This window comes from Dendrobates tinctorius, unplaced genomic scaffold (assembly GCF_039654945.1).
Source record: "Dendrobates tinctorius isolate UK_male_01 unplaced genomic scaffold, ASM3965494v1 ptg000069l, whole genome shotgun sequence".
Lineage (NCBI taxonomy): Eukaryota > Metazoa > Chordata > Amphibia > Anura > Dendrobatidae > Dendrobates > Dendrobates tinctorius.
The window spans coordinates 8,660,001-8,681,141 of NW_027361737.1; the positions used below are offsets into that span (position 1 = coordinate 8,660,001).

At 41.2% G+C, this 21,141-nt stretch overlaps 1 protein-coding gene across 1 annotated transcript in view; it reads left to right on the forward strand.

Moving 5' to 3' along the window:
* Positions 1-21,141, forward strand: part of CLSTN2 (calsyntenin 2) — a 1,499,677-nt gene that overhangs the window by 1,170,520 nt on the left and 308,016 nt on the right. The window contains exon 5 of the mRNA XM_073581085.1: positions 10,124-10,273. Within this exon, the coding sequence (XP_073437186.1) occupies positions 10,124-10,273 (150 nt within the window). The remainder of the gene's footprint in view (positions 1-10,123; positions 10,274-21,141) is intronic.

The window sequence follows — 21,141 nt, forward strand, 5'->3', positions numbered from 1 at the left end:
TTGCACTTTTTTTTGCAATTTCAACGCACTTGGAATTTTTTTCTGTTTTTCTAGTACATGATATGGTAAAACCAATAGTGTCTTTCAAAAGTACAACTTTTCTCACAAAAAACAAGCCCTCACATTTTGACCCCAAAAAATAAAAAATGTTATGGCACTTGAAAGAAGAGGCGCAAAAAATGAAAATGCAAAAACAAAAATACCTCTGGTCGTTTAGGAGTTAAGGAAATCTGACACCAAGTTTTTTTCACTTAATTTGAGAGCAGCATAATATAGAGACAGAGACTCACATTTTGGGAATTAAATCCCTCAATTAATTCATTTAGGGCTATTTTTAGCTTTTTGAACCCATGTTTGCTTTGCAGAACTTTATAGCATAGGAACGTGAAAATTAAAAATTAAAAATTAAGGATTTTTCAGTAAAATATTATTTTAGCCACAAATTTCTCATTTTCAAAAGGAATATTAAAAGACAGTGGACACAACAGTTTGTTTCAAATTTGCAAAGATTAAATGTGAACACGCCTTATAATAATTTTGGGGAGGCAAAGTGAACAATAAAACTGTAGTTCAAGAACATTTTTTATTGTATGTTGGGCTGTTTACTTTGATATATAAGTGATGTAGCAACTTAACTTGCCCGGTCTTTACGATCACAGTGATAGCAAATTCATACAGTTTTTTTGGGCTAATTTTGCTTATTAAAAACTTTTTTTTGTAAAAATTATTTTTTTATCCCCACATTTTTAGAGCTTTAAGTATTTTTCAACAGTCAGAACTATATATGGGTTTGAATTTTGTGAACTGAATTGAAATTTTTATTGGAACCAGTACTGTATTTTTCATCCTATAAGACACACTTTTTCCCCAAAAATTTTTTGGGGAAAATGGGGTGCCTCTTATAGTCGTCCATTTTCCCAGAGGCCACATCATCAAGGCAAGGTAATAGAACTGTGGGGGCTTCAGGCTTTCACATAATGCCGCCGGAGCCCATTGCAGCACCGTGCACCCCTGAAACTGCTGCACCATGTCGCCAGAGCCCCCTGCAGCACCGAGTACCGCCCAAACTGCCACACCCTGTTGCCGGAGCCCCCTGCAGCACCGGGCACTGCCAAAACTGCCGCACCAGGCTGGGATGGGAGCAAGATCATCACCCTGCAGCGTCGGACCAGCAAAAGAATCGCCCAACTACTGCTGCCATCAGCGCTGCCAATCCCCCCGGCTAAGATGAATTCAGGACTGTAAGGCATACCCTCATTTGGCGCATTAATTTTTTTCCCCATTTTCCTTCTGAAAATTTGAAGTGCGTCTCATGGTCCTGTGCATCTTATAGTCCGAAAAATACGGTGCATAATATTTTTAGACTTTTTATTCAGATTTTTCAAATACAAAATGAAGAACCACTAAGCAATTCAGGAATTGGTTGTGGGCTTTTGTTTATTCCATTCATTGTGCAGTAGAAATACTTAAATAGCATTGTTCTTTGGGTCAGTACAAATGCAGTGATTCCAAATGTATATAGGAATGTTATACTTTGCTACTTTTGCACACCAAAATCAATATTTTACAGAAAAAAATGAGCATATACTTAGAGCTGTCATTTTTTATTTTTATTTTTTTACCAACTGAGCCATGTGAGAGCCTGTTTTTTGTGGCACAAGTTAATATTTTCAGTGATACCATTAGTTTTTTACATTCAACTCTTAGGTTGCATTTTGTTTCTTATTTTATGAGCAGTATGATAGAAAATTTTTGGAATGATTTTTACTTAATTTTTTGACGATGTTCACATGGGATAAATAACGTGACAGTTTACAGCTTGTGTTGTTCCGAATGTAGCAATATCAATTATCTGTGCTTCTTTTGTTTATATTTGTTGGTACATTTTTAGTGGCAAAATAGTTTTCTGTGATTGTTTTTCAGACTTCTTATTACTTTAAATTTTCTTTTTTTCTTTTTACATTTTCCAGTTAGCCCTACTGTGAAATTTGAATATGTTTCAATTTGATCGCCGCTGATCTCATGCATTGCAATGTTTCCATAATGCAGTGCATGAAATCTGTGTCATGCCATGAGTGTAGAAAAACCAGAGCAGAGGGACTTTATACTGTCCCTTAATCTAAGGGAGTCCTATTCTATCCCTATCCCTGAAGGTGGACATGCCTTGGTCTTGTACCTCTCTGTGCTCCTTCAAAATCATAAGTTGATCCCTCCAGCCTCCCAGGGAAGAAAGGGGCAGGAGTGAAAAGGCAAGCACAGACTAGACAGGCGTGGAACCCAAGCTAAAGTCAAATTTCAGACATCCAGGATAAAATACAAAGGGGAAATGGGTGAACAGTAAAGATGCAAGAAAGCAAGGTGAAAAAATGCCAAAAGGGAGGCTATAGGTATTTGCAACAAACTGCATGCAACAATCTCCAAAGGACTATGAACGACACTCCAGACCAATTTCTCCAATGAAGCCAAGAACAGAATGAAGATTCTATTGCTCATATGGAGGGAAGCCAGGCACACATGCCCACCTGCTTTCCCTTTCTCTGCTTCTTCTCACTGCTGGTGACATATACCCCAATCCTGGCCCCCCCCGCCTCATACCTCCCACTAATCCTCACCCCTATCTTTCTCACACTAAGAGAAACTACCGCAATCCCTCACACTTAAAACCCATGCCACTGACCCTCTTTCTGGAGCACTTTGGAAAGCTTGCTCCATCTGCAACAAGCTCCACGTGATCCACGACCTCTTTACCTCCCGCAACCTTTCCTTCCTGGCCCTCACTGAGACCTGGCTGACACCCCCTGACACGGCCTCCCCGGCCACACTGAGTTATGGCGGCCTCCACTTTACCCACACTCCTCGCCCTGGCAACAGACATGGTGGAGGAGTGGGTTTCCTCCTTTCTAAAAACTGCTCCTTCAACCCTATCCAACCACCACTCTCCCTTATCCTCCCTTCTTTCGAGGTTCACTCTGTCCGTATCAACTCTCCCTCTAATCTCCAAATGTCTGTCATATACTGACCACCGGGCTCAGCCACTACCTTCATTGACCAATTTTCCACCTGGCTCCTCAACTTTCTCTCTGCTGACATCCCCACCATCATCATGGCGGACTTCAACATCCCCATTGACACCCACCAGACAGCAGCATCCAAATTCCTGTCACTAACCTCATCCTTTGGACTTACTCAGTAGTCCTCCACAGCCACCCACACAGACGGACATACATTAGACCTCATCTTCACCCGCCTCTGTTCCCTATCTAATCTCACAACCTCTCCCTTCCCCTTATCTGACCAATATCTACTCTCCTTCTCATCCTTGTCCTTCTCACCTGCCCCCCATGTCCAGCCACTAGCACATCCTCGCAGAAACCTCACACACCTAGACATTCACAGACTCTCAGACTCTCTTCTACCTCTGTCCTCCATATCTTTACTCCACAACACGGACAGTGCCACCGCTTTCTACAACGCCACCCTCACAAACCAATAGGCAACCCTGGCACAACAACCTCACCAAAAAACTTCGACAAGCATCCAGGGTCACAGAGCGGCATTGGAAGAAAACACGCCTGCAAGATGACTTCACTGCTTTTAAACAAGCTACACTTGCCTTTAAATCAGCCATCACCTCTGCTAAACAGACCTAATTCACAAACCAACCCACAACCCAAAACAGCTGTTCAGCACATTCAACTCTCTCCTCCGCCCACCACTGCCACCTCCAACTCCCCTCATCTCTGCTGAGGACTTTGCCACTTACTTCAAAAACAAGATCGACCAAACAAGGCAAACCTTTACAGTTCCACCACCCCAACCTCTCCACATACCAGACCTCTGCCCTTCCCTAATAACCTCCCTCTCCAACATCACTGAAGGAGAGCTTACTCATCTCCTTTCCAAATCACGCCTCACCACCTGTGCACTTGACCCCCAGGATCATTCCAGCCCTAACCCATCTCTTCAACCTATCCCTAACTTCTGGTACCTTCCCCTCTGCCTTCAAACATGCCACCATAACACCCATCCTCAAAAAATCAAACCTTGACCCAACTGCTCTGCCAAGCTATCGCCCCATATCACTGCTCCCATTTGCTTCCAAACTCCTTGAACAGCATGTTCATGTTCAACTTTCCTCCCACATCTCATCTAACTCCCTCCTTGACATCCTGCAATCTGGCTTCTGCCCCCCACCACTCCACTGAAACTGCCCTGACCAAAATTACTAATGACTTACTCACAGCCAAAGCTAACAGACAGTTCTCCATCCTCCTCCTTCTTGACCTGTCCTCTGCCTTTGACACAGTTGACCACTGCCTACTGCTACAGATTCTTTCTTCCCTTGGCATAAATGACCTCGCCCTGTCCTGGATTTCCTCATACCCTTCTGACCACACATTCAGCGTTTCCCACTCCCACATTACCTCCTCATCCCACCCCCTCTCTGTTGGAGTCCCCCAAGGCTCTGTCCTGGGGCCCCTACTTTTTTCTATCTATACTCTTGGCCTAGGACAACTCATAATGTCCCATGGCTTCCAGTACCACCTGTATGCAGATGACACTCAGACCTACCTCTCTGGCCCAGATGTCACCTCTCTACTGTCCAGAATCCTGGAGTGTCTATCAGCCATATCCATCCTTTTTCACCTCTCACTTCCTAAAACTCAATGTAGACAAAACTGAACTCATTATCTTTCCTCCATCTCACGTATCTCCCCTACCCGATCTATCTATTATGGTAAATGGCATCATGCTCTCTCCCGCACATGAAATCCGCTGCCTTGGAGTAACTCTCGACTCTGCCCTGTCCTTCAAACTGCAAGTCCAATCTCTTGCCACCTCCTGTTGCCTCTAACTCAAAAATATTTCCAGAATCCGTCTCTTCCTCAGTCCTCAATCTACTAAAACTCTTGTACATGCCCTCATCATCTCCCGCCTTGACTACTGCAACATCCTCCTCTGTGGCCTCCCTGCTAACTCTCTTGTACCACTCCAGTCTGTCCTCAATTCTGCTGCCCGAATAATCCACCTCTCTCCTCGATACTCCCCTGTCTCTCCCCTCTGCAAATCCCTCCATTGGCTCCCAGTTCCCCAATGAATCCAGTTCAAACTACTAACACTGACCTACAAAGCCATCCACAACCTTTCCCCTCCCTATATCTCTGAACTAATCTCCCAATATCTTCCCTCATGTACTCTTCGATCCTCCCAAGACCTCCTACTCTCCTCCCCACTTATTCGTTCCTCACACAACTGCCTCCAAGATTTCTCCCGAATATCCCTTATCCTCTGGAATACCATGCCTCATCACATCCGATTATCCAACACCCTCGGATCCTTCAAACGGAACCTGAAAACCCATCTTTTCAGGAAAGCTTACAGACTGCAATAACCATTCTGCCACCTCACCATCGCCTGAGCTGCCGCCTCATCACCACCAGAGCTGCTGCACCCCCAACCTTCTGTCTTTTCCCTGCTATCCCGTAGAATGTAAGTCTGCAAGGACAGGGTCCTCTCCCCTCTGTACCAGTCTGTCATTGTAAATTTGTTGTGGAAACCTGTTTACTGTTAACGATATCTATAACTTTGTTTGTAACCCCCCTTCTCATGTACAGCACCATGGAATTAATGGCGCTATATAAATAAATAATAATAATAATAATAATTATATAATGGAAGGTGTGGTTACAATAAATAGCATAGCCAATAGACAACGAGAAACTCTAAATCCTTTCCATTCCACAAGAAACCTGTTAATTTTCTTTTGGAATGGAATTAATGTTAATTTGTTAATCACAAATGTATCAAAGGTCCCAGCAGAGTGCAGCACATTCATAACAACCTGTCAGCTTTACACTGTCATAGCCTGTTAGAATCTGTTTACAGGCCACTATACCCCGAAACCATAACTTAGCAACAGATTGCTTTGGTAACTATTGGGGCCCAAGATCATGGGGTGCCAATAGACTTCTAGAGAGAGCCCTTTCTCTCTGCTAACCATCAAGATGAATCTGTCATGGTTGACAGCAGCATCTATGGGGGTTAAATGGCCACAATCGGTACTAAAACTGATTGTGACTGATGCAGCAGCGAGTCAGCAATTAAATACAGAGGGCACCCACTGCTGCATTTTCCCCTGCTAGTGGGCACTATTAGTTTGTTCCCCAGCACTATAAAAATACGGTAGTAAAACTCAAATCAGCATTTTGTAAGATATTTTCTGTAAATAATTGATATTGTGATCCCATTGTGATCTTATGAAGCTCTTAGTGTGTTTCTAATTTTATGCTGTCTACTGCTGTAAAGCTGGATGCATTTGGGTTTAAGGCACTCCTACCCCGGCTTGTGCTCTGGATCCAAAATTGCAAGCCACAAACAATGACAACAATTAAGAGATATCTCTACCCTAAATAGTATTAAATTGTAAAAATCAGCACAAGTAACTTTTATGAATAAGCCGTCATGTGTGTATACATAAGAAATAGCACTATATCTACCTATTATTTGACTAATATTCTGCATTTTTCACAAGTTTTCCATTTGCATACCCTATTTCAAATTTTTAGTTTTCTTTTAGCTAGTAGGTGAATACCAAGGCTGCGTTCACACGTCGCAGATTTTTTGCGTTTTTTAACGCGCAAATTTGCAGCGAAAACGCAAAAAAAGCATCCCATGCAATCCTATGGGATTCTGCAATGCTGTGCTAATGCTTCGGATTTTCCAGAGGCGGAATCGCATCGCGGAAAAATACGCAGCATGCTCATTAATTTTGTGGAATCGTGGCGATCCCACACCCATAGGATTGGATTGTTCGGCTTACTTCCCATATGTGGCTGTGCCCACCATGCGAAAAGTAAGCAGAACATTTGCGGATGGCACCCACGGTCCGGAGGAGAGGAGACTGTCCTCCGGGCTGTGGGTACCATATCCCTGTAAAAAATAGAATAAAAAATAAAAAATGGTGTTATATTCACCTTCCGGCGTCCCACACAGCCTTCCCGGGCCTCAGCGACGCTTCCGTTCCCAGTAATGCCTTGCGAGACTTTTGATGACGTCGTGGTCTCGCGATAATGTAGCGGTCCCTATTCCTCGTGAGATCGCTACATTACCGCAAGACCGCAATGTCATCAAATGTCTCGCAAGGCATTAGTGGGAACGGAAGCGTCGCTGAGGCCCGGGAAGGCTGCGTGGGACACCGGAAGGTGAATATAACACCATTTTTAATTTTTTTATTATTTTTAACATTACATCTTTTATTATTGATGCCGCATAGGCAGCCGCAATAGTAAAAAGTTGGTCACACTCGTCAAACACTATGTTTGACGAGTGTGACCAACCTGTCAATCAGTTCTCCAAGTGATGTTATAGATTTCTTGGAGAACGCTAGCATTCTGCAAGCTAATTACGCTTGCAAATCGCTAGTTTTTCCACGGGAAAATCACGGAAATTTAAAATGCGATTTTCCCGCGGAATGGAATTTCGGAATTCTCGCGGTAACTTCCACGAGAGCTCTGCTACGTGTACACATAGCCTAACTGCTATTTGTCTTCCATATAATGAAATCAGACAGAAATGGAATCTGTTATTCTATACATTTTTTTCAAAAGCAACAGCAGCACGTAGGGCATTATAAAGCAATACTGAGCAGTGTAGCTGCAAATCCATCAATAGAGTGAGGTAAAAACAATTGCTAGAAAAAATCAGCAGCATCGGTATCTTTCTCTCTTTCCTTCTAAAGTAAATAAAATGTAAAAATGCAAACTAATACTATAATATGTCCATTTGCATTATTTGTATTAGTTAAAAGATCAGTTTACGTACTGTTTGTTTTTTTGCAAGTGCCAAGCGTTTGCTTTTGGCTGCTAAAAATAGAACCAGATCCAAAAGTGTGACTGAAAATTTGCCAAAGTGCTATAAAAAATAGATCAGTTGACAATAATGCTTGCAAGTTTAAAATATGCAAGTTCTTTTTTAAGTAATACGTTGAGACATACTGTATTCATATTTTATGGTGGAAAAAATTATGTCTTAACAGAATCATACAAAAATTATAGAAATTGCTACCATACGTATACCATACTGTGAGCTATAATTAGTGGTTGCAACATTTTTTTTGTCAGGTTTGAAATTCACAGAAAACAGGTTCACTGATTTACACAGTATAGACTAAGGGAATTGTTCTCTGGGCATAATTTAACAACCAATTCTCAGTGTCTGGAAAAAAAATTCAACTCTGTTTAAAACTTGCATCTAATAGTTCACAAATACATATTTTAAAAGTTCCATAATGGTCTCAGAATTTTTTTTTTCAGAATCTGATGTCAGTTTTAATGTTTCTAAAAATTAATATGAACCAGAATTTACCTATAAAAAACCAAACTTAAAATTTAATAATTGATATGTTTTCATTTCTAGCTTTCAGAGTTAGTGGTTTTATGGGAAAGACTATGGTGAATTCAATGGCTCTAGCTGCTTTATCTATGGCTAACTCAATCCTATGTATAAAGCATAGAGTACTCTAAAACATAATTTTTAATTGAACTTGATATAAAAAACCCCAATCGGATATCATATGAAATTAAAAACCAACAGACAGTACACATTACATATATAGCCACCAGTAGGAAGAACGACATTGCATAAAGTGCCCACGGTAAAAACAGTGCAAATATAAAATTGGAGGGATCTCACCCTTGTCTTGAGACACCGGCCTATGGAAAAACAGTGCATGGGAGGGGAAAAATGAATGTCTTTACCCCTATAATCCCCTCGTGCCCCATGTAAAGACTCCTGCCCTAACAAACATTTACCTTATCTTTCCCATTCCTCCTCCTTCCCCATTCCCCTTCCTCCAGCCTTGATTTTCCATGAGCAAGCGTCTTAAATCAAGGATGAGATACTTCCAGTTTTATACCTGCACTGTTTTCGCCATGTGCACTACATGCAATATTGGTTCTTCCTCCTACTGGTGATTATGTACAGTATGTAATATGTATTGTCTGTTGATTTTTAATTTCATCTGATACCCAATTGAGATTTTTTTTTATATCAAGCGCAATTAAACGTTATGCTTTAGGGTGCTGTTTGCTTTATACACAGATTGATTACCAAAAGTATGTTGGGTGACTACTACTATTTTTGTTTACCTTTGGATTTAAATAGTTAACACAACTCTGTTGAAATGGCAGCTAGTGTCATGATTAAAAAAATAATCTCATGAAGAATCATTTAAAGGACATTTTCCAACTTTAATGTCACCCATAATGTGCACTATTCCATTGAGAAGCAAATACATCAAAAATAAAATAGCTTTGTTGCATAAGTGGGAACACCCTCATATAATTATAGATGTTGTTTTCAGAATTTAGGTTAAACGTTTTGGCCTTAATTCCAAAGTGTACAGTATCTATGGCACAAAGAAGATACTGAGCATAACTAAAAGAACACCATAGCCACAGTGAAGCATGGTGGAGGTATCATTATGTTTTAAGGCTGTTTATTAGCTGGAAATGGGGTGGAAAGAATTATGAGTAGTTCCAAATAGTAGGCAGTTTCGCAACAAAAGCTAAAGCTGGTTAAAAAGCTGTAGATGAATGTTTCCTGTAAGTATGACAATGAACTTTAGCATACCTCCAAATTACCAAAAGAATGACCTCAGCAGGAGATGATCACAGTTTCAGAATGGCCCAGCCAGAGCGTAGACCTGAATCTAATTGGAAATCTGTGGGTTGATCAAAAGAGGGCTCTGTAAACAGATCCCCTCACAATCTGACAACTTACAGTGTTTTTCAAACAAAAACAAGCCCCTTGCTATGAAAATATATATATATATATATATATATATATATATACTTTCCATATAAATGTTTTCATAGTAAGGGGCTTGTTTTTGTTTGAAAAATACTGTAAGATGTCATCAAATCAACAAAGTTTTAAAGCTTTTATAAGTTTATCAAAATGTTTCTAAATTATGTTTTCCGTATGTATATTTGCATTGCAGTGTCAACAATGAAAATGAGCAAGCATTTACAGTATATTATGAAGTATGAAAAATGTAGTGCTTCCAGTTCAGTTGAGCTAAGTATTTAGTAATCGCTGTTTGTCTGATCTTTTTATCTTCAAGGTAACATCAGGAATACCGAGAAACTAAGCTACGATAGGGAGCACCAGTATGAGATTAAGGTCACTGCATATGACTGTGGACAGAAACACGCTACTCAAGATGTCACCGTAAAAGTTGATGTACAGCCCGTGTGCAAACCAGGGTGGCAAGGTAAGAAAATTTCTACACCTTTATATCAAGCTGTGTAATAAAGTTCTGCTTCTTCACTGCTTTAACTGCTGTTTTTGCAAGCCTGGCAATCCACTAGAGATTACTATTTTCTGAAACCCTAGGCTTCACTATTTGTACCGGCAGATAAGTGCTGATGTTAGCTTATGACCTTTTAACACGTTCTAACTGATGCCAAACTCCAGCCTTTCCGAATATTGGTACAATACTACAAAAGCAATACAGACTGTAATTCCTGATGACAATATTAATAGAATAGAAAACTAAATCCAAGTCAGTAGTTAACGGTTATTACAGAGATCGTTAAAGGGAACATGATAGCTGATTGATGCTATCTGAACTAGAGAGAGCATTAATGAGAAAGTGGCTCCATTAGTAAAGCCATATTTATTTTACTCTGAAGTACTGTGGCATTTCAGAGGAAGCATACATTAAAAACTGGCTGGGGATGATGTAGCTCAGATGACTTGATTAAGACCGGTCCCCAGTGGCTTCTCTCCGCCTCACTTTCCTAGACTGATAGATCTCTCTCTATGTTGGAATATAGGGAGTGACCTGAAGATTAAAAGAAATTGGGCACCAAGAAGCCACTGAGGTCCGGCCTCTTGGACTAGTCAACTAGTCAACTGAGTTGGATGGTATTTCAGTCTAACATAAACAGTAAATGGCTGCAATAACAGAGCTGGTTTATGATTCATGGCTTGGGCAGAAATAATCAGATGCCAGGTTTCCTTCAGTACATATTTTGGCATCATCCTGTTCTGATTTATCTTTTTTTAATCTATGATTATATAAGATGGAACACTTTTATTCTTATGCAAAATCTTAAATCCACCCTTAGACATACTGTATAGTGGAGCTTTTGGAACTTAATACATACAGAGCTGATTGAAAGTTGAATGTACAATTTATACATTATGTATTAAGCTTTTCCTAAATATACCCTTTGTTAAAATAAAAATACAAAGATGGTGTTGAAAAGTAGACAATGACTTTAAATATGCACTTTAACTATGTGCATAATATTATAAAATATATTTTGTTATTGCAAAGAATGCTGCAATGAAGAAGCCAGTAAAAGAAATACAATTAAATAATTAAATTATAATAAAGAAGCAAATACTAAGGCATATTTGTTGACTGTGTATATTGTATGTTCAGTAAATGCACTCAATACTTGTTCGGGGCTCCTTTTGCATCAATTACTGCATCAATGTGGCGTGGCATGAAGGCTTTCATCCTATAGCACTGCTGAGGTGTTATGGAAGACCAGGTTGCTTTGATAGCAGCCTTCAGCTTGTCGCATTGTTGGGTCTGGTGCCTCCCATCTTCCTCTTGACAATACCCACTAGATTCTCTATAGGGTTAAGGTCAGGCAAGTATGCTGGCCAATCAAGCACAGTGATACTGTTGTTTTTAAACCAGGCACCTGTCGACACTGCCAAAAGTACCAAGTCCTGCTGGAGAATTAAATTTCCATCTCCAAAAAGCTTGTCGGCAGAGGGAAGCATGAAGTGCGCTAAGATTTCCTGGTTGATGGCTGCACTGCCTTTGGTTTTGATAAAACATAGTGGACCTATACCAGCAGATGACATGGCTCCCTAAACCATCACTGATTGTGCAAACTTCACACTACACCTCAAGCAGCTTGGATTGTGTGTCTCTCCAATCTTCGTCCAGACTGGGGCATTGATTTCCAAATAAAATGCAAAATATACATTCCTTATCCATGCTTTGGTGACTATGTCACGCTGGACCTCCGAGGTCCACCCTGGCAACTTCGGGCATACATCCGTACCACGTCACACCCGAACCTGAGCCTCCTGACACTGCTGTCTAGCGGGAGTGCTATATATTTCACCCTGACCCCTGGCCACATCCTTGGCCTATGCCAAAGGTTTCCTCCTGCGTACGTCCCTAGTCGACTCCGCGACCACACACTCCCGATTCCTCTCGGCTTTCTTATTATTCACGTGTTTCTGCATGGGACCCTGGAACTGAGCTGTCCCAAACTTACCAGGGGACTTTTCCATCTTGGGGTTCCATGGGGTCTCCTTGACCTCTCCTGCCAATATCTCTAGGCAAAGCCTACTGGGGTTACACTTTGTCCGTAGGTTGGCGACTCCTATGGCAGGTGTCCCTGACATAGGATCTTTGGGTTCTGCACCCGCAACAACATCCTTGACCTCTCCTGCCATTACCTCCAGGGGAAACCTATCGGGGTTACACTCTGTCCCTAGGTTGGGAACCCCTATGGCAGGTATCCCTGACTTGGGATCTTTGGATTCTGTGCCCAGAATAGCATATACCTTGGGAGGGTTAACCCTGGTCTCCCACAGGGACCAGAACAATGGCAAGTCTCTTTCCAACACAGTCCATATGCAGGGGTCTTCACCACTCCCACCACATGATGTGGAAAAATTAACCTCTGTGATTGGGTACTCCCGGATTTCCCCATGGATACTCATCACCTCCTCTTTCTGTCCTTTGTCGTTGTCCCTGGCAACAAGGGACCCATGGACCAAAGTCACTATGTTCCCCGAGTCCAGAAGAGAATCTGTTTGGCACCCGTTAACAACGCTGCTGTGGGGGGCTCAGGGAAGCAATGAGGGAGCCCCCTCCCTGCCGATGCTTCCCTTTAACCCCCGGTACACCGTGATCATGTTTGATCGCGGTGTGCAAGGGGTTAACGTGTCGGGGGCCCGGGTCCCATGGACGGGATAGTACGTATGATGTCAGAAAGGGGTTAAGGTGGCCACTTGCAAGTAGTTCTCCTATTTGATTCTCCTATGAAGAGTGGCATCATGGGCTCCTCAAAATAACTCTCAAATGATCTGAAAACAAAGATTATTCAACATAGCTTTTCAGGGGAAGGATACAAAAAGTTGTCTCAGAGATTTAACCTGTCAGTTTCCACTGTGAGGAACATAGTAAGGAAATGGAAGAACACAGGTACAGTTCTTGTTAAGCCCAGAAGTGGCAGGCCAAGAAAAATAACAGAAAGGCAGAGAAGAAGAATGGTGAGAACAGTCAAGGACAGTCCACAGACCACCTCCAAAGACCTGCAGAATCATCTTGTTGCAGATGGTGTCACTGTGCATCGGTTAACAATACAGCGCACTTTGCACAAGGAGAAGCTGTATGGGAGAGTGTTGCGAAAGAAGCCGTTTCTGCAAGCACGCCACAAACAGAGTTGCCTGAGGTATGCAAAAGCACATTTGGACAAGCCAGTTACATTTTGGAAGATGGTCCTGTGGACTGATGAAACAAAGATTGAGTTGTTTGGTCATACAAAAAGGCGTTATGCATGGAGGCTAAAAAACACAGCATTCCAAGAAAAACACTTGCTACCGTACTCGGAATCAAGGCGAGATTAGGTCAAGGGGCATGCATGAGCTTAGGCTGTCTGGTGTATAGGTGGAGTTCAATCATTGGGGTTTCAATGTTACATAATGAGTGTTAAACTTTGAAACTGGAAACCAGAAAAGAGAGAATTGCTTACTATTAAAGATAACTGACTGGATGACTGTAAAAACGATTGTTACTGCCCATAATCTGTATGTGTAATTTCTTCTTTTATTGTTATACTTCAATAAAAATTATGGTTTAAAAAAAAAACACTTGCTACCCACAGTAAAATTTGGTGGAGGTTCCATCATGCTTTGGGGCTGTGTGGCCAATGCCGGCACCAGGAATCTTGTTAAAGTTGAGGGTCGCATGGATTCAACTCAGTATCAGCAGATTCTTGACAATAAAGTGCAAGAATCAGTGACGAAGTTGAAGTTACGCAAGGGATGGATATTTCAGCAAGACAATGATCCAAAACACCACTCCAAATCTACTCAGGCATTCATGCAGATGAACAATTACAATGTTCTGGAATGGCCATCCCAGTCCCCAGACCTGAATATCATTGAACATCTGTGGGATGATTTGAAGCGGGCTGTCCATGCTCGGCGACCATCAAACTTAACTGAACTAGAATTGTTTTATAAACAGGAATTGTCACAAATACCTTCATCCAGGATCCAGGAACTCATTAATAGCTACAGGAAGCGACTAGAGGCTGTTATTTTTGCAAAAGGAGGATCTACGAAATATTAATGTCACTTTTATGTTGAGGTGCCCATACTTTTGCACCGGTCAAATTTTGTTTAAATGCAGATTGCACATTTTCTGTTAGTACAATAAACCTCATTTGAATCCAGAAATATAACTGAGTCCATCAGTTATTAGATATATGAAACTAAAATAGCTGTTGCAAAACCAAAATTGTTATAAAGAAAAAAGGTTAACATTAATAGGGGTGCCCAAACTTTAACATATGACTGTATTATGATTCCCCCATAGTGCTTTACGATTGGGACGGTGTTCTTGGGGTTGTACTCATTTTTCTTCATCCAAACAAGGCAAGTGGAGTTGATACCAAAAAGTTATGTTTTGTCTCAAATGACCACATGACCTTCTCCCATGACCCTTGTAGATCATCCAGATGGTCATTGGTGGACTTCAATTGGGCCTGGACATGTACTGGTGTGAAAAGGTGGACTTTGCTTGCCCTGCAGGATTTTAATCTATGACAGCATAGTGTGTTACTAATGGTAATGTTTGAGACTGTGGTCCCAGCTCTCTTAAGGTCATTGACCAGGTCCTCTTGTGTAATTCTGGGATTATTCCTGAGCTTTCTCAGAATCATCCTAACCCCATAAGTTGAGATCTTGAATGGAGAGTCACAGACTGAGGAAGATTGTGTTTCTTCCAATTTATAAAAATTGTTCCAACAGTTGTTGCCTTCTTATCAAGCTGCTTGCCTATTGTCCTGTAGCCCATCCCAGCCTTGAACAGATCTACAATTTTGTCCCCAGTGTACTTAGACTGCTCTTTGGTCATGGCCATGGTGGAGAGGTTGGAGTATGATTGATTGTGTGGACAGGTGTCTTTTATACAGGTATCGAGTTCAAACAAATGCAATTAATACAGGTAATTAGTGTAGAGTAGGAAGACTTCTTGAAGAAAAACTAAGAGGTCTGTGAGAGAGAATTCTTGCTGGGTGGTCGGTGATCAAATACTTATTTTAAGCAATAAAATGCAATTTAATTATTTAAAAATCATACAATGTGATTTTCTGCTTTTTATTTTTAGAGAGTCTGTCTCTCACAGTTGAAGTGTCCCTATGATAAAAATGACAGACCTCTCCATTCGTTGTAGGTGGGAAAACTTACAAAGACAGCAGTGCATTAAATACTTATTTACCCCATTGTATAACAGATCGATCTGGCTGTTTGTCTGTTTTTGTGGTTCAGATTCTAACAAGTCAAAAGTAGCAATTAAAATGAAACAAATGTAATAAGGTTGAATTACAGCTTTGTAACTACTACTCATATTTTTTTTATCAAGGGAAGTGGAATATGGCAAAAACGTACAAAAAAAAAACTTCTTAGGCTGGTTTCACATTCGCGCTTTTTAAGCGCACGCACGGCCGGGGGTAGCTCCGCCCCCGAGCCGGCTCTCTGCCCGGCGTGCCCACCCCTTCCTTGTAGCGCCGCCTCCTAGCGCACAGCGGCGCCTGCGATCGGCGCACCCTATCTTTAGCATAGGGTGCGCAGATCGTGCGCAGGCCATGCGCTAGTTGCGCTTTGACCTGCGCTGCGCACTTTTGACGGTGCGCCGTGCGCGCCAAAATCAAACTTTTCGGATTTTGGCGTGCACGGCGCACCGTCAAAAGTGCGCAGCGCAGGTCAAAGCGCAACTAGCGCACGGCCTGCGCACGATCTGCGCACCCTATGCTAAAGATAGGGTGCGCCGATCGCAGGCGCCGCTGTGCGCTAGGAGGCGGCGCTACAAGGAAGGGGCGGACACGCCGGGCAGAGAGCCGGATCGGGGGCGGAGCTACCCCCGGCCGTGCGTGCGCTTAAAAAGCACGAATGTGAAACCAGCCTTACCCTTTCTGTGAGTAAATCTGATTTGTACATTCACAATGATGCTTCAGTGTATGTACTTCGACCGTTCAGTACCGATCCCCTCTGTAAATTACATCCTCAGAAGATAATATGTGCGTAGCGAATTTTCATTTTACGGCCAAAAGAATCAACTTAACTGGCTCATCAGTTTCAATTTGAGTATTCCATATATCAGTGACTCACACAGACTTAACAGGAGTCTGAGCCAAGATGAGCAATGCTATTGCAAAGAACACATGATCTGGAAACAAGATGCTTAGGGAAAGATCTGCAACAGCGAAAAACCTTATTCTTAGTTGTTATAAATGAAGTCGACTTTGGCAGCTCCCCAAACTTGTTTAGCGAAAGTGGTGTAGCCAAACCAAAGCGATTTTTGTACCATGATTCAGACGACATCATTATTGTTAGAATGATTAATTGTTTTTCAAGCAAAAACTAATTCCCTGACATAAGGAATGTAAAAAACTATTCTATGGGGCCATGCACGTGTCCGATTTTTTTCCTTGAACCGCGTGGTCCAAGAAACCAAATTTCAGCATGCACAACTTGCATCCAGTTGTTGGATTGCTCTTGGCCCTTCATGTCTATAGGTCTGTGGAGAAATTAGGACTGTACTCGGATTCCCAGCAAGTGTAATCTGATTTTAATATAATAACAGAATGCAGAAGATGGGAGAAAATCCCATCACACTCTGATCAAACTTTGATCAGCTTATATTTAGCACAATCTGCCCAAATTTATCGGATGAAAGAAAAATGGCTGTGTGACGTTAGCCTAAAGCGGATGATTTAAGTAAATGGATTGTACTTTATTCTGCACCCTGATATAGTTATAAATAAGCAGAAACGCGTATAAATATTCAGAAACGCGTAAGTAGCCTTGCCTGTCATGGTGGCTTATTAACCCCTTCACCCCCAAGGGTGGTTTGCACGTTCATGACCGGGCCAATTTTTACAATTCTGACCACTGTACATTTATGAGGTCATAACTCTGGAACGCTTCCATGGATCCCAGTGATTCTGACATTGTTTTCTCATGACATATTGTACTTCATGTTAGTGGTAAAATTTCATTCAAATAACTTGCGTTTATTTGTGAGAAAAACGGAAATTTGGCGAAAATTTTGAAAATTTCGCAATTTTCCAACTTTGAATTTTTATGCCCTTAAATCACAGAGAGATATGGCACCCAAAAAACTTGATAACTAACATTTCCCACATGTTTACTTTACATCAGCACAATTTTGGAACCAAAATTTTTTTTTGTTAGGAAGTTATAAGGGTTAAAAGTTGACCAGCGATTTCTCATTTTTACAACACCTTTTTATTTTTACAGACCACATCACATTTGAAGCCACTTTGAGGGGTCTATATGATAGAAAATACCCAAAAGTGACACCATTCTAAAAACTCCACCCCTTAAGGTGCTCAAAACCACATTCAAGAAGTTTATTAACCCTTTAGGTGCGTCACAGGAATTTTTTTGAATATTTAAAAAAAAATGAACATCTAACTTTTTTTCACAAAAAAAGTACTTCAGGTTCAATTTTTTTTATTTTACCAAGGGTAACAGGAGAAATTGGACTGCAAAAGTTATTGTGCAATTTGTCCTAAGTACGCTGATACCTGATATGTGGGGGGAACGACTGTTTCGGCGCATGGCAGAGCTCAGAAGGGAAGGAGCGCCGTTTGACTTTTTCAATGCAAAATTGGCTGGAATTCAGATCGGACGCCATGTCACGTTTGGAGAGTCCCTGATGTACCTAAACAGTGGAAACCCCCTACAAGTGACCCCATTTTGGAAACTAGACCCCCCAAGGAACTTATCTAGATATGTGGTGAGAACTTTGTTTTCAAATGATCTTTATTGGTATTTAAATTTTTAAAAGGTATGGGTAAAGGGTAGGGAAAAGAGGTAGGAAAGTAAGGTGATAAGGAGGAAAGGGCAATGGAACAAGGGAAAGAAGGGATGGGGAAAGAAGTAAAAAAAAAAAAAAAAATCCTATAAAGATAGGGGAAAGACAGGCATACATATATACGCTATCATGGGTTATATACAGTTGAACACGTAAAGCTTAATAAAGTATCCAGTAAAGGATTGTGTGCATATCATACAGTAAATCTGCACAAGGTTTAAGTTGCTTATTACAAACACCAACACCTGTAAATAAAAAAGCAATACAATAATATACCTCAATGAATCCTAAGTTACTCCTAGCAAAACACATACAGTTTAATACAGAAGCTGAGAAAGTTGCTTATTATAAACGCCAACACTTGTTAAAAAACAAAAAGACAGTACACAAAGTATATAGTTTTACATTACTTGAGACTACAGATTACTGCAAGTAATCGCTTATTAAATATATATAGACCTGTCGCGTCCGGGTACACATATAAGTGACCCTAAGACCTTGGGGAGGTAAAGTCCGGTTCATTCAAAAGCCATAAAGTGGAAAATACTTCTTTGCCAATCAAAATACTTATAAACCTCAAGACACTCAGTTTGGACACGGATCTGAATTGGGCGGCGAGGAGGATCCAATTGAGGCCCCGGAAGAGATTATTCCAGCAGATTTTAAAAAGTCGATTCCCTCTTCTGGTGAGGAAACAGGAATTATTCTGGATGCAAACTTCACTTGCAAAGTAGAAAATTATAAGTTATAAGAGATTCCGCTACACAGGAGCTTACGGGTGGTAAATTGAAACAGCTTGCTCACCACGTGGGCGCCGCTGATCGCTGTAAACGTACTATCCCGTCCATGGGCATAGGGGCCCGGGTCCCATGGACGGGATAGTACGTCGGATGTCAGGAAGGGGTTAATATGATTTTAAAACCTTCCTAATAAACGTGAGCTTTATCTTTTTTTACTAATTTTGGTGCTGGAGACCCCCTCTTTTTCCTTTGGATTTGGATTTATTATTGAACAACTACAATGCCGTCAGTCAATCCAAAAAGGTTAATAAACCTGAAACCTTAATATTAGAGAAAGTAAAAATGAAGTTTTGTCTTTCTTTGAACAATATCTCTGTGTGCAGAATTATTGGGCAGCTATTACTGTGGGGACACGTCTGGCACTGCAGGATCTGAGTCCCTGTGGCGTAATGTGTTACTGATGGTAGCCTTCGTTATGTTGGTCGCAGCTCTATGTAGGTCATTCACTAGGTCCCCCAGTGTGGTTCTCAGAATTTTGCTCACCCTTCTTGTGATCATTTTAACCCCACGGGGTGAGATCTTGCGTGGAGCTCCAGATCAAGGGAGATTATCAGTGATCTTGTGTGTCTTCCATTTTCTTATTATTGCTCCCACAGTTGGTTTCATTACACCAATCTGCTTGCCTATTGCTGATTCATGGTAGGTTTCCACGGTCTGTATTGGCAGCGTTTTGGATGCAACTCCATCCAAAGAGCTGCGGTTTTTGTTTGGTTAGTGGTGCCTCAGAAAAGGTCTATATATACTAACAGACCATATGACACTTAGATGGCACGCAGGTGCACTTCCTGTCACTAAGCATGTAACTTTTGAAGGTAATTACTTGCACCAGAAATTTTGGGGGGCTTGATAGCAAAAGGGATGAGTACATATGTGCTTGCCAATTTTTAGTTATTTAATTATATACATTTAATTTATGCCTACTGTATATTTTGTCACTTCAGTTTACCAGCTTAGACTACCTAGTATTGATACATCGCACAAAAATTGGATTACAATCATATTTAAACACATGTCGTAAAGTAGCATAATAGGTAAAAAGCCAAGGGGGTGAATATTTTCACAAGCCACTTTAAATTTGAAATATTTCAGATTTGAAACCTTAATTTACAAATTTAAATTTATACCCTAGCGGTTTTCAAAAAGTGTTTTCTATTAATACCTCTTTTGAATCCAACAGTTTGCTGTAGATAAATATGACAAAATCAGCTATGCTCACCAACCCATGTTGAGGTGCTGGTGCTCTGCTGTTGCTTCTAATCTTTGTTCCCAGACTACAGCAGTGAAGATATAACGGAAGCACACACGAGCCTGCAGCTGGCCTAAAATTGATATGTATTTGGCAGGAGACTCACAGAACCCAGTGACTGGCCACAGGGTCCACGTGTTGTTATATTACTGCTACAGACTGTCACCAAAGATCTGGAGTAACAACAGAGAGATGGCATTGGAGTAGGGGGTCAGTAAGCACAGCTAATTTTACAATATCTGCAGAAAGATGAACGGGTTAACAACTCATTAATGTTTAACCCCCTAAAACCAACTGTTTATACAATGAAATTTACCTGGGGCATCCATTATGTAGAGATTAGTGAATCTTTTGAAATTCTATTTTGCCGACTTCGCCAAATTTTCCCCAAAAACTTTCATTTGCAACAAATACATTTTTTTAAACTTCAATAGTGGAAAGCTTGTAATTGCTTACAAAATTCACATGGGGAGAGGAGAGAGATTATTGCAGACCATAAGAGCTTACACTCAACAGGAGAGAGGACCCCGCTGACCATAAGAGCTTACACTTTACAGTCGAGAGAGAGTAGAACTTGCTTACCATGAGAGCTTATACTTTAGAGGCAAGAGAGGACATTACTCACCATAGGAGCTTACACTCTACAGGTAAGAAAGAAATAAAAGACCCCTCTGACCCCTTTGACCATTACAGTTAGTGACTTTGGAGATGGAAGATGACTCTCCTTTACAAACTCTGCTCCGCTCAGAATCATTGATCTGTGATGGTCCAGGTACTGACCACCACTGTACTAGGCATGATAATTCATTAAATGTCAGAGCTGCAGATCATTATGAGGAGATCTGCGTGCAATGCAAAATGACATTATTCTCTTTGATGCTTCAGCAGTATGGGGAATAGTTGTTTTTGTGAACCGTGAATCAAATCTC